Consider the following 12,377-nt stretch of genomic DNA (forward strand, 5'->3'; position numbering starts at 1 on the left):
ATTGGTTGATGAGACATAGGTGGTGTGGTAATGAGGCAGGTGAGAAGAACTGTGTATGGTTCTTCTACACTCTACTGAGGCTCCTGTTTGTTAAATTAATTAACAGTTTGTTACTGCTGTCGTCGTTTCGCCCCGCGCATATGTGGGTGTGCAGTGTTTTCCCATAGGTAAATGCAGGGGTGCGGTTCCCGGTCCCTGGTTGGCCCCATCTGGAGGAGGCGGGGACAACGTGTCCGTGGCTGTGCAGGGCCAGGATTGGTGCGGCATCATTTCCGCGCCGCCAATGAGAGGGCCCCCGCAGCAGCATCACCGGGATTTAAACCATAGACATATATACATAGACATATATACATAGACATATATACATAGGCATATATACATAGACGCCGCATTGAGCGGGTTGGTCGTTGGTCGCGATACGTCAACGGGTCCGCCATATTGGATCGGGCAGATCTGCCGGTAAACTAACATCTGGTTATTATAGACACAGATTAAATGTTAAATATAAATATTTCAATATTTATCATCACAGTAACAGTGTTACACACATTAGTAGCTGTAAACACTCAGCATTAGAAAAATACATACGTTGGTTTGGTGCTTACATAAGGAGTAAACATTTATAATCATCACTTTAAAAGTTACATACGTTGTTTTTGGTGCCTGTTTGTTTCCCAGATATATTAGTGTGTGTGTGAATGGGTGTATAAGAGACATTAACTTAAAGAACTTTGTAGAAAGGCGCTTTATGAAGTTCAGTCCATTTCCTTGTATTAGTTTACCGCGGCGTCTATGTATATATGTCTATGATTTAAACCACAGCCGCCCGAGCATCGTGGCGGCTTCACTTGGTTGTGTGTTTGTGAGCTTGCCTCGTTTGTTGGTATTCGTAACTGTGGAGGTTAGTGTATTGAATTGTTGGGACTGGGCAGGGATTAGTTTAGATGTATATTTACTGATCACACTAGAGGATATTTCTGTTAGCCCCATTAGTTTAGAGGTGCTGTTTTTGATGTGTTTTTGTTATCTGCTAGTAGCGTAGTTAGTGAGGTTTTTCTTTATATGTTATGTTATATTTGTTTGTTCGTTTAACAGCACTTGCTCGCCCTTAGTTCCCTTTTGCCTCACCTCCTTTTGTTAAAAACGATCTAAAACTTTCATTTAATAAAATACTTTTGTTTAATAACCTTTAAAATCTGTTTTTTATGTTACTTCTTTCATACCCTTTCATATGGTCGTAACACAGTTAAATTGCCAATATGTCTTGTTTCTTCTGACTTCAATCATCCAAATGACACCAAACAAAAGTCAACAGCAAAGAAAAGCTGTTTGGCATTGTCAGATTGCCATTCTCTGCTGTTTATCCCAAAAATGCATGTTCTTTACAAATGTGGCACCATTTACAAGAGAAATAACCAGGCTTTCCAATGGTGTAGGATTTGTTGCCAATAAGCATTGTTACAACAAAGAAATAATCTACCAAATACAAATTTAATTTCTTTCTGTATGTAGTTTATCTGCCTATAAGGCCTCTTTCATTCTCTTTCTCACTAAGTCACTTTTCTGAAACAGTCGTGATGGTCAGACCTTTAATACTTCTCAAAATATTCTGAATTCAATGTTGTCACATTAACATAAAGACTACAGCAGCAGGGATAACTCCTGTAAACCCTGTGCAATAATCTAATAAACATTGTGAATGACACCATCTGAAGAGATTCCTCTCAGATCAGCCTATAAATGTTAATTTTATTGCATTTTTAAACTGTGACACAAATAAGGAGACAGATCGTTAGTTTTAATTCATTTTATTACAGTATGTGAGTAAATGTGAATTCAGTGGGAGTAGTCATTTCTAACTCTGCCGGATTCCCTGACTAGTAAACAATGGTATTATGACAAAATGTATTTTGAGGTTGCTTGATCAGACTGGAGCATCCCTTGCTTGTACAATGGTCAATAACCAATCATTAATATGCAATTTTCATCAATCAATTCATCAGTGATGCGGTCTGAGACACAGCATCATCTTTTATTCCCTTGTGGCTTTATTTTCCAACCACTGCTGTTCTCCTGCAATGATTCTCTCTGCAAGCACTGCATTTCTGTGTAATTATCCTGCCACTGATGTAACACATTCCATCCTTGAAATGTACGATGCCACTGCAGTTTAAGAAAACACATACAAATAGTAACTTGACTAATCAAATTAATTAGTCCTAATTTAACCTGGTGGTGACACTAAAGTAAAGCCATGTAATGGAAAATGGATGATGTGCATCCTGTAATTGTTTTGACTCAATCATTAGTGAAGGTTCTGCACACTGCTGCAAACAGTTTCCTGTAAACATGACTGACAATGTGCAACATTCATTTCTCCATGATGTTACAATACTCCCTGTTCATATTCCACTTGGGTAGTGCACACTTTTCATATCACTGACCTCAGATTCACATTGAAGGTTTGTTTTGTGTTCCAGAGCCATCCTTTGACCCCTCTATGGCCAACTGTGACTTTGAGGATGGACTGTGTCTGTACTATCAGGAGAGAGTGGAGAGTAAGGTGTGGAGCAGAGTTTCAGTCAAGCCTAATGCCTACAGGATAGGAGACCATACAACAGGAACAGGTGAGTCACACTGTACCACAAACTTCAATACTCCCACACCAACACACCTGACACTGAGATAACTTTCTGATTTCTTTAAAATTATGGTGTGTGACAGCATGAATGCTTCCTGTGTTTTTCTGTACATGAACATTTAGCATGTTCCAGAGTCCATGTTTCCTCATATCACTCCTACTTCATATATAAATAGTAATTCTCTGATAAATTTGGTGTCATTTATTTATTAAAGTAGTGATATATACACCACTGCTGAGTTTTATGTCACTGTGGATGTAGAAAACCTGGTTTCCTGGCATGTGGCCTGAAAGGAGCAAAACAGAGAATTCTCAACACACACCTCAGCTACAACAGAGTGTGTCACTGTAGGGGTGGGCGACATATCGAATATACTCGATATATCGCGGCTTGTTCTACGTGAGATGTATGAAATGACTATATCGCGACCATCGAGTACTTGTCACGTAAATGTTTTAAGCCATCTGCATTTAATTCTCCGGAGTTTTGCCTGTGTCACTCACTCCTGGTGCTGCTCACAGCACACAGCACACTTCCCCGCCTACCCAGAAAAATCCCCTGCGCGCATGCCTACTTTTTGTATCAAGTGAGGAGAGACAGAGAATCTCTGGGAGAGAGAAGAGAAAAGAGACAGAGCGAAAAAAAAAGTTAAGAGCCCAAGCGAGTTAACTGAAGATGGAGACGGATGACTTGGTTCCCAAGAAAAACCAAGTACCCCTGGCTGCAGCCCGCAGATCGAGGTGTGCCTCAACGTTGAGCCACGCCCACATTGAGCCACGCCCCCAACGCTTGACTCCTTTCCGGGGGCCATCTGGTGGCGGAGACTATGAACTGCAAGTGGCCGCTCTGTGTAAATAATATTTTAATTCTGTGTATATAATATAAATTATATTATATAAAAAATTATTATATTCTTAATATATAATTATATATATATATATAATATATATATATATATATATATATAATATTATATATATTAATTAAATATTATTTATGTTTGTAATTGTTTAAAAAAAAAGAAAAATATTACACTGGGATATGTTCAGGTGTTACCTTTAGTGCATATATTTTATTCCTTAGTTGAACACACTGAACACTGAGCTTCAAAAAAAGAGGAGTAAAACAGGAAACAAGACACAGACAGTAGCCTACACTTCAAAAGCAGAAAATGCCTGCAAATGTCGCGTGTCGATAACTTCAGTGCAGAATGCCTCATGGTCTTCCTGTAGACTGAAAGGGAAGAGAAATGGCTCAACAACAACAGGGTTGTCACACGACCTCGAAGCTATTAAGCTAAATTCTCATATTTAAAAATGGGTGTAGGAGCATAGTACAACACTTGTTTTATGAGACAAGGCTTTTTAATGAAATTTAGGCAGTGCTCGTTTGTTTTGAAAACTGGACATTTCCACATTCTGTAGTAGGTTAGCGCTGACTTTCTCAATACTACGTCTCATTTGCAGTCTGTAATCTATCTGCATTTGCATGTTGGGCTACTGGCTTGACTACAGTGTAGAACGCAAATACATACAGAGCTTACCTGTTTCAGAAATAAAATAATTTACTTCCTTGCCCTTTGCCTGTCACATATATCACAAAATAACACGTCAAAACAAAAAAAAAGATTTTGCAAACTGATTTATGTCGTCTTCGTCTGCGCACAATATTCTTTAGCGGTCCACAGAGCGGCCACTTGCCGTTCATAGTCTCCGCCACCAGATGGCCCCCGGAAAGGAGTCAAGCGTTGGGGGCGTGGCTCAATGTGGGCGTGGCTCAACGTTGAGGCACACCTCGATCTGCGGGCTGCAGCCAGGGGCTTCTCAGAAAAACAGCACTCAATCAGTGATGGTTGATCCAAACTGAGCAGGTGCCCGCGGTCACGAGTCACCAAACAATATTTTTAACGTTATTCGGGTCGCGGTCGGTCGGGTCGTTTGAAATAAAGATGCCGAGGAAAGTTTTGTAAATTATGTAGTAGACAAAATTTCTTGTGAAATACACCGACTTTATGGCTGAGAAACTGGCGCAAATATGCCACGAGCTCTACAGAGGTAGAGAAAGTATAGACTACTTTTTAAAATGCGGGTCAGGAAGTGGGTTGGGTACAGTATTTCACAATTATTTGCTGCGAGTGTCCGAGGTCGGGCGGGTTAGTTTAAAACGGCGGTGCAGGTCGATCAAGCATGGAGCCGCGCATCACTGCACTGGATCCATTATATGGCAGTGGTTTGGGTTACCATGTTATTATTTAACTTTATTTGTTAAAAACTTGTGAGTGTAGCACCCTAATTTGAAATAAAGGGGGTTTGCTAAAATAAATTTGATTTTACACTTTTTGCATGCAAATTAACAAAAACTCTAATAGAAGGGTCTACTTGAATCATCATACTTATGTTATTTTTTGCATCAAAGGGTTGAATTTAACATTCATAGTGATTTACAGGAGAAATAAAAACATCGAGATATATATCGTGTATCGCGATATAGCTTAAAAATATATTAGATATATTATTATATTATAATAGATATTGGTTATAGACCATATCGTGCAGCCCTATGTCACTGTGTAACATAGAACCTGATGATTGACTGAACTGGTTAGAAAAATACAAAGAAAGATAGAAAAAGGCATTTGCCATCATGGAACACAACAGGAACTTAACAAAGTGCAACAGCCTTCAGGAAGTGTTTTAGATATTCACCATTAAAAAGTCAAAAACACAAGTGTGTCATTCACATAGTCTGTTTGTAGGAGGGTGAAATGACAACAAGCTGTGGGACAGACAATCATGGAAGCTTCAGTTTGTGTGTTTTTTTTTTAATCTAGGCTTGTGCGGTTTAGTTATATTTGACATTTTGAGAAGGAGCACAGAGAATAAAAATAGTAGGATGGTGCAGAAGATAAAGAGTTTCCTTTGTAGAAAAGATGACTGACACAGTATAGAACATTTAAAAAAAGAAATCTAATTCCAATAGAGCAGCAATTATGTATTTTATTTAACTTTTATTTAATCAGTTAGTTCATTACAAACGTGTATCTTATTCATGTTTAGGAATTTTCTATCCTTAGGTTACACGAGGTCACGTGTGGGCCTTGAGGTCCTCAGCAGTATTAGTTGTTTGGCTTTGATTGAGAACAGTAGGTGCCAGTCTATCTCAACACTGTGGTGGCCAGGGTCAAAGAGACCTTGGGGTTTAAAGTCGATCCACCAGGATGAGTTGGGCAGAATGTGAGACCGACTCCGGCACTTCTGATGAACTCTGAGAGTGTCTCTAATTCTCCTTGGCAAAGCGTCAGGCTCCTGAACACTTTCTTCCTTTCTGACCTCACCACTGACCTTCAGCAATCTCTCAACAATTCATGAATATAGCTTATTCTAAAATAATATTGTGGTTACTTTTATTGTGTGTCTTGTTGAGTTGTGACAACTTACTATGTATTACATGTTATATGTTATACTGAAATATAACACATGAACAAATTACCACTCTTCTGCTCTTCTGTTCTTTGTCTTATCTCGTCTTAGGCTGTTTCCTTCTGGCAAACACTCGTTTCACCTCGAGGCCAGGTTATATGGGTCGGCTTCATGGTCCCTTTTTACCGGGGAACCACAAGTACTGCCTAAGGTTCTACTACCTGCTTCATGGATTTAAGAAAGCAGACAATGCTTTGGTTCTTTACATTTATGACGAGAACAATGTGGCACAGGAGAAGGTATGGAGCCTGGCTGACACTTCCAGGGCTGTATGGACTAAGGTGGAGATCACCTACATGAAACCAATGCGTTCTAAGGTATGAAACATGAGCAATGTGTGTGGAGGCTGATACTTTTGAATGTGCTTATTGGAACAGCTGGAAAGACAGGCTGATGAGTGGGTGGATGGGAGAGGAATATAGGGAATGATGAATGAATGGTTGTAAAGCAGTATTGACTATTTTCCACTGTTTCCCAGTTAGTGTTTGCCAGCATATGTAAGAACTTCTGGGAATGTGGTCTGGTAGCCATTGATGACATCACTGTGAGCCTGGGGGACTGTCGAATCACAACAGGTAAAAGACTCACCGAGACGTCCACGGCTAATTAAACCAGGAGCCTAAAAACTCTAAAATTGTTTTCTTACATCTGTTTTCTTAAATCTACATGTATGCAACACTTCTCAATCAATCAATCAATCAATCAATCAATCAATCAATCAATCAATCAATCAATCAATCAATCAATCAATCAATCAATCAATCAATCAATCAGATTTTTTTGTATAGCACTTTTCACATAAAAACATAAAAACACCCCAACAATTATTAGATGGAGGTGAGATCAAGAGTAAGCTGGTGTTGAATTAATATTTATTGCATATGCATGTGCTAATTTATAATATTTCATGATAATTTTTATGTCTCTAAAGTATGTGGCTGATGGGGTGGTGTGTTGACTGACCATTGTGCATCCACTGAGATTACATTTTTATCACTGTACATACAAACACAGCAATAACTTATACATATTAGACACGGGGAGGCCTCTGAATTATGCATATAAGATTCTGTATATCAAGTGTGTGTGTATTGGGTGTCTATAGTTTAAATAAAGAAATTAAAGACATCACTCAAAGCTGGCTACAGGTCTGTAAATCAATGTCCTGTTGGAGCAGACTGCAGGTTCTCTTTCAACCATGATACCATGGTACCTGAATGTTAGACTTCTTACAGTTATGTGGAACAACCAAGTCAACACATCTGTGATGGGAGTTTACTATCAAAGTATTACATGTTATATACAGGACTGACCTCAATCACAAATACAGACCATCAGACATTTACTGTATATCCCTGTCACCGCCTTTACAGTCTGATGTAAGTGTATGTGGTTAAAATCTCCAGTCAGAGAGAAAGTGAACCTGACGGTACATAGCTTATTCATTTTTCAAGAGCAATGACCAATGAGGAAACCTCAATACGACCTACCAATGGTGTAACTTCAGCACAACATCACTCACTAAGTTTCATCTTTATGGGGCTGCTCGTTGCTTTGCTGTGGTGCTGACAAAAAGAATGATCAAAATCCACCCACTTCCTGTAAGCGTTCATCCTTATCAGCAGCCCTCCTCTCTCGGGATGATTTTTTTAGTTTTCATAAAAACTGAAGCACACACTGTGCTGAGCCAGATTAAATCTTGCTTTGGGTTTATTTTCACCTTTGGCCACAGGCTCCTTCTCAGGCCAATGTGACTTTGAAAGCGGAGTCTGTGGTTACATCCAGGAGAAGAAAATAGACAAAGCCGATTGGCTGCGAGTCCGAGGACACACCCCGACTTCTTATACGGGACCCAGAGGAGACCACACCACTGGGGTGGGTGAGTCATTTCCTCATTCATTGCTTTATTCATTCAGAACTCACACCCTGGACACAATGGCCTAATGGAACCCTGTGTCTGATGTGAAATGTTAAGGATTAATATGTTACCATTCAGCAGTTGACTTTTGGGGCTGCTGGATGTTCATATGCTCTTTGTTCTCAGTCACACACTATTCTGTACTTCTTTCTGTCTCATCACAGCTGCAATAACAAGTCTCCTCCAGGATCAAGTCCACACTGTAAAGTGTGTAATTCATGCTTCTGTCCTCTGTGTGCTTCCTCCAGGTTATTTCATGTACATTGAGGCATCACTCATGCGTCCAGGTCACAAAGCTCGGCTGCTGACCTCTGACCTGCGGGGCTCCTTGTCACCTCAGTGTTTGATCTTCTACTACCACATGTATGGATCCGGCACCGGGATATTAAGCGTGCTTCTGCATCATGGCAGCACAGAGCGAGACACACTGCTGTGGAGACGGCGTGGTGAGCAGAGTGTCAGCTGGATGAGGGCAATGGTTGACTACCACTGTGATGTCCGACACCAGGTCAGTCAATGTGTAGATTATAGGAGTCACAGATTGTCTCCTAACATAAATATAGTGAGAAAACACCATGAAATAGTATAAACACATCATGACACCACGCCCAGTACGTTGTGAACTGTTCTGAAGCCTCCAGTTTTGTTTATGGATGTTGCTTCATTGTTTTTTGGAGCCAGAAGTGACCATAGCGTGGAGCTGGCGGGTGATGTACTGCAAGTTTGGCTGTGCTTAGTTTGGACTCAGGAAAAATTTTGTTCTTCTTGGTCACAGACATTCTTGAATTTCAGTTAAAAAGAAACTACAATCTGTTTATGAAAACAGAGAAATAGATTCATATTTGATCAGCACTGCCTAGTTTGGCAGTTTGTTTTGAGTTTTGTGAGCCCACTGTGCTGTACTTAACAGGCTTGATTTGTCAATCACAGCTGCCATTATCTGTTTTACACTAAATGTGACCATAATCTACAAAATGATAAAATGGAAGAAGACTTAAAACTAGTGATTGATCGTCTGGTCTTAACTTAAATTTACTGATGTACAATATATCAATATATTGTCAATTTTAATGATATTTTGTTTTACATGCCTGACAGTACATCTCTTTTTGATATTTGTAGTGAATAATAAACCAAAGCTGAAAACAGTCCCACCACAGCTTATTTCACTATTAGAGGCTATTCTGGACCTTCACACTGAGCGACAGTTACCTGTTGTTACTTTGAGTTAGATGTGATTGGTTGTTGTGCTGTCAGGTGCATTTAATTGTTCACGACTCACATTCAGATTCAGATTCAAATCTATTCATCTGCCAACTTAACATTGAAAATGTAAAAACTATTGTCAGATACATCAGCTCCATAACATGTTGGTCTCACACGGTTTGGTGGTGGATATCACAGTTCCACTCTCACAGTTTATGATTAACAAAGAGTTTGTGTTTCCACAGATTATATTTGAAGCCATCCGAGGTCCATCATTACGAAGTGATATTGCTATTGATGACATCCATTTTAAAAGTGGGCCATGTGAAGGTTTGTATAATACACAGTCTATCCGTGTTTAAGCAATGCTATATGCACTGTTTTATGAGTGGAGCTATAACAAGGTGTTGTCTTGTCATCCTCTTCAGATCCTGGTGACATCACTCCATACTCGGGCTTCTCAGAGTATTTCAATGAGATTGAGAACTGAGGTTTGAAGAGAGTCTTTCTGTATAAATGCTTGGTAGTTTTTCAGAGTTGGGCTGTGTGGCTTTCAGAAGTATGAATGTGAACAATCCACCGAAACAGTTTACAAACTTTTTACAGTCAGGACCTCCACCACACTATACTGCTGTCCAGTCTTCACTTTCCAGTACAGCGATATCAGTGAATGTGCTTTAATCCTCAGTGTTAATATATAATGTAATTGTATTTCAGGCAGAGGAATGGTTGTGATTTCTCTTTGAGACAATGAGTCATACCTCATTCTTGTGACACACTGGTTACAAAATCACCATCCAGTGCTAAGCCCTGCTGACACCATGCAACAAAAGTGCCATCTGTACAAAGTGTCATCAAGGAAAGTGCCCACTGGCTTTTGAATTGAAACTAATGAGTCTCGGAGGAGGAACCTCGCTTCACAAACAAACCTGAAATATAACTTTCTTTTCGACACACAGACACCACGAGGTTGCAAATTTCTGATACAGATGGAACTTTGAAGTTAGAGAATAGTATGCATTGATTAACTGCAAGGACATGCAAGTAACAGATTAAAAAATATATATCCTGACATTTAATCAATAGTATGAGACCAATTCCAAAAACGTGAGATTTTATAATATTATATTATATAATATATAAGCTCCTACCTTTCCTGTGTGGCTGTATCTTTTAAACTTCATGCCCCTCCAGTGTGTAATGCACCCTTTCTGTTCTAGCCCAAGCTGAGGTACTCAACGGCACCCTGTGGAGTTTGCACCAAAATGCATTGTGTGTATCTTTGAGGTCTCATAAAACACCCTTGAAATGTATTGTTGACATTCATATTTACTTGCTAGCAGTCTCCTAATTCTTCTTCTGCTTTAACAGCAAACAGCAGCAATAGCAAACAGAAGACAACAAAGGGAAGAAGGTCATAAACCAGGGAGTACAGTGATGGTTATAAACAAATAAAATAAACTTATGAAGCAGTGAAAACAAAGGTCTTTTAGAATTTATAATTTCCTGTCTCGAATAAAGGCCCTGTTCTCTTTGCAGACCAGATAAATAAGAAAGTGTACTACTATACAGGACTACATTCTGCACAACCAGTTCAAGAACCAGAGCTAATTAGTTGGAAACCCCTGATACACGTCTCTTATGTTTCAAGTTTGGAGACACAATTGCAGAGTTTCTGAACCATTCAATTCATTCATTTAACTCATTACATACATCATGTGTATGTATAAATATTGCCAATCTTTTCCTATACCATCCAGGAATTCATGAATTTGATGTTTGACTCAGAGAGAGAGACTTGAAGATCACCTCTTCAGTTCAGAGAGGTCATGGCTCAGCCTAACTGGGCTTTAGGAGTAGGAACTGTCAGACAGTATAGAAGGGATGAAACTTTATAGTGCATAGTGACACTGGAGCTTGACTGCTTCCGTTACGTTCATCTGGGAGGAAACAAAGCACACATGAAATTTTAATAATCTGCAGCAAACCTTCTGTCATCCTTGTCTAACCTACCTGGACACATTCTAATAATTAGGCTTCTACTGTTGCTCTGTTTGTTCAGTAACTCTGTTATGTATATATTTGTTTATAATATCAGATGTTTAGAAATTATTTGACGTCAAAGAAATTGGGATGCTAAGCTATGGACAGGTTTAAAATCTGAATGCCAAAACATACAATTTCTTACATATCTCATCTCAGAGTATAACTAAAGTTTTGTGTTTTTCCCTACTAATTTATATGAATAATTTTGCACTTACAGATTTTGGTCATACTTATTTGATGAATCTTGTATTATCTGCACATAAGTACCTTTTAAAAGCATTCATTTAGTAAGGTGCTGGAAACCTTCCATTAGCCATCCATTGACAGATTTTTTCAGTCATACATGTTACAGATCTCTGCAAACACCAGAGTGCTCAGCTGTGCATGTGCTGTATTTGTCCACCTGTGCACCACTGTTAACCTTCTGGGGTTTGAGCAATCGATAGTTCCGTTGATAGGACCCTAAAGGGTTAATATTTTATTGTACTCTGGTCTTCCTGTTTTGCTATTTTGATTAAATTCCTCCTTCCTGTTTATCTTTTCTATTGTATTAACACTGTCATGCATGAACCTGTCATGACTGTTTCAGATGCTGGAACCACCAATAAACGTCACACTTTTTCCCCTTAAAGAATCATTTTAATTTACTACAAATTGTATTGTCTAATAATTTGAGCCATTCTGTCTGTGAAAGAAAGTTTCTGTTTGTGTGACAGTGGGCAGGGTTTGAACTTTTTTATTTTAATACAACTACTCAAGAGAGAGGGAGGGAGACCAAGATCCACAACAGCAATAATAGTATAATGATAACTACCATTCTCCCACCAAATGGGAGAGATGTGATCTCTGATCTTGGTTCCTGTCAGAACACGTGCAGCAGCATTCTGAATTAACTGCAAAGTCCTAAGAGACTTATTAGAGCAGCCTGATAACAAAGAGTTACAATAGTCCAGCCTAGTCTAGACTAGTTTTTCTGCATCTCTTTGAAACAGTTTTGTTTTTTGTCTTAGTTTAACATCAGAAAGTTGCAGTTCATCCATCCATTTTATGTCCTGAAGTTTAACTAATGGTACCCAGAGCACAAAG

The 12,377-nt window shown here is 39.1% G+C and overlaps 1 protein-coding gene across 4 annotated transcripts in view; it reads left to right on the forward strand.

The window, feature by feature from the left end:
• The window catches only part of mamdc2a (MAM domain containing 2a), a 33,837-nt gene extending 21,926 nt beyond the window's left edge, over positions 1-11,911 (forward strand). Inside the window, exons 9-17 of one of the 4 annotated variants that reach the window (XR_003462203.1) lie at positions 2,481-2,627; positions 6,173-6,438; positions 6,600-6,696; positions 7,854-8,000; positions 8,288-8,547; positions 9,491-9,575; positions 9,674-9,736; positions 10,466-10,517; positions 10,617-11,911. Coding sequence is in view for 3 of the 4 variants with exons in the window: in XM_027277194.1 (XP_027132995.1) it covers positions 2,481-2,627; positions 6,173-6,438; positions 6,600-6,696; positions 7,854-8,000; positions 8,288-8,547; positions 9,491-9,575; positions 9,674-9,735 (1,064 nt within the window). In the remaining variant the exon portion in view is untranslated. Of the gene's footprint in view, positions 1-2,480; positions 2,628-6,172; positions 6,439-6,599; positions 6,697-7,853; positions 8,001-8,287; positions 8,548-9,490; positions 9,576-9,673; positions 9,737-10,465 lie in introns of those variants that run through there. The other 3 variants (XM_027277194.1, XM_027277196.1, XM_027277197.1) reach the window with 3 other exon arrangements.
• The last annotated feature ends 466 nt before the right edge of the window (positions 11,912-12,377 follow it).

Source organism: Larimichthys crocea, unplaced genomic scaffold (genome assembly GCF_000972845.2).
Source record: "Larimichthys crocea isolate SSNF unplaced genomic scaffold, L_crocea_2.0 scaffold90, whole genome shotgun sequence".
Lineage (NCBI taxonomy): Eukaryota > Metazoa > Chordata > Actinopteri > Sciaenidae > Larimichthys > Larimichthys crocea.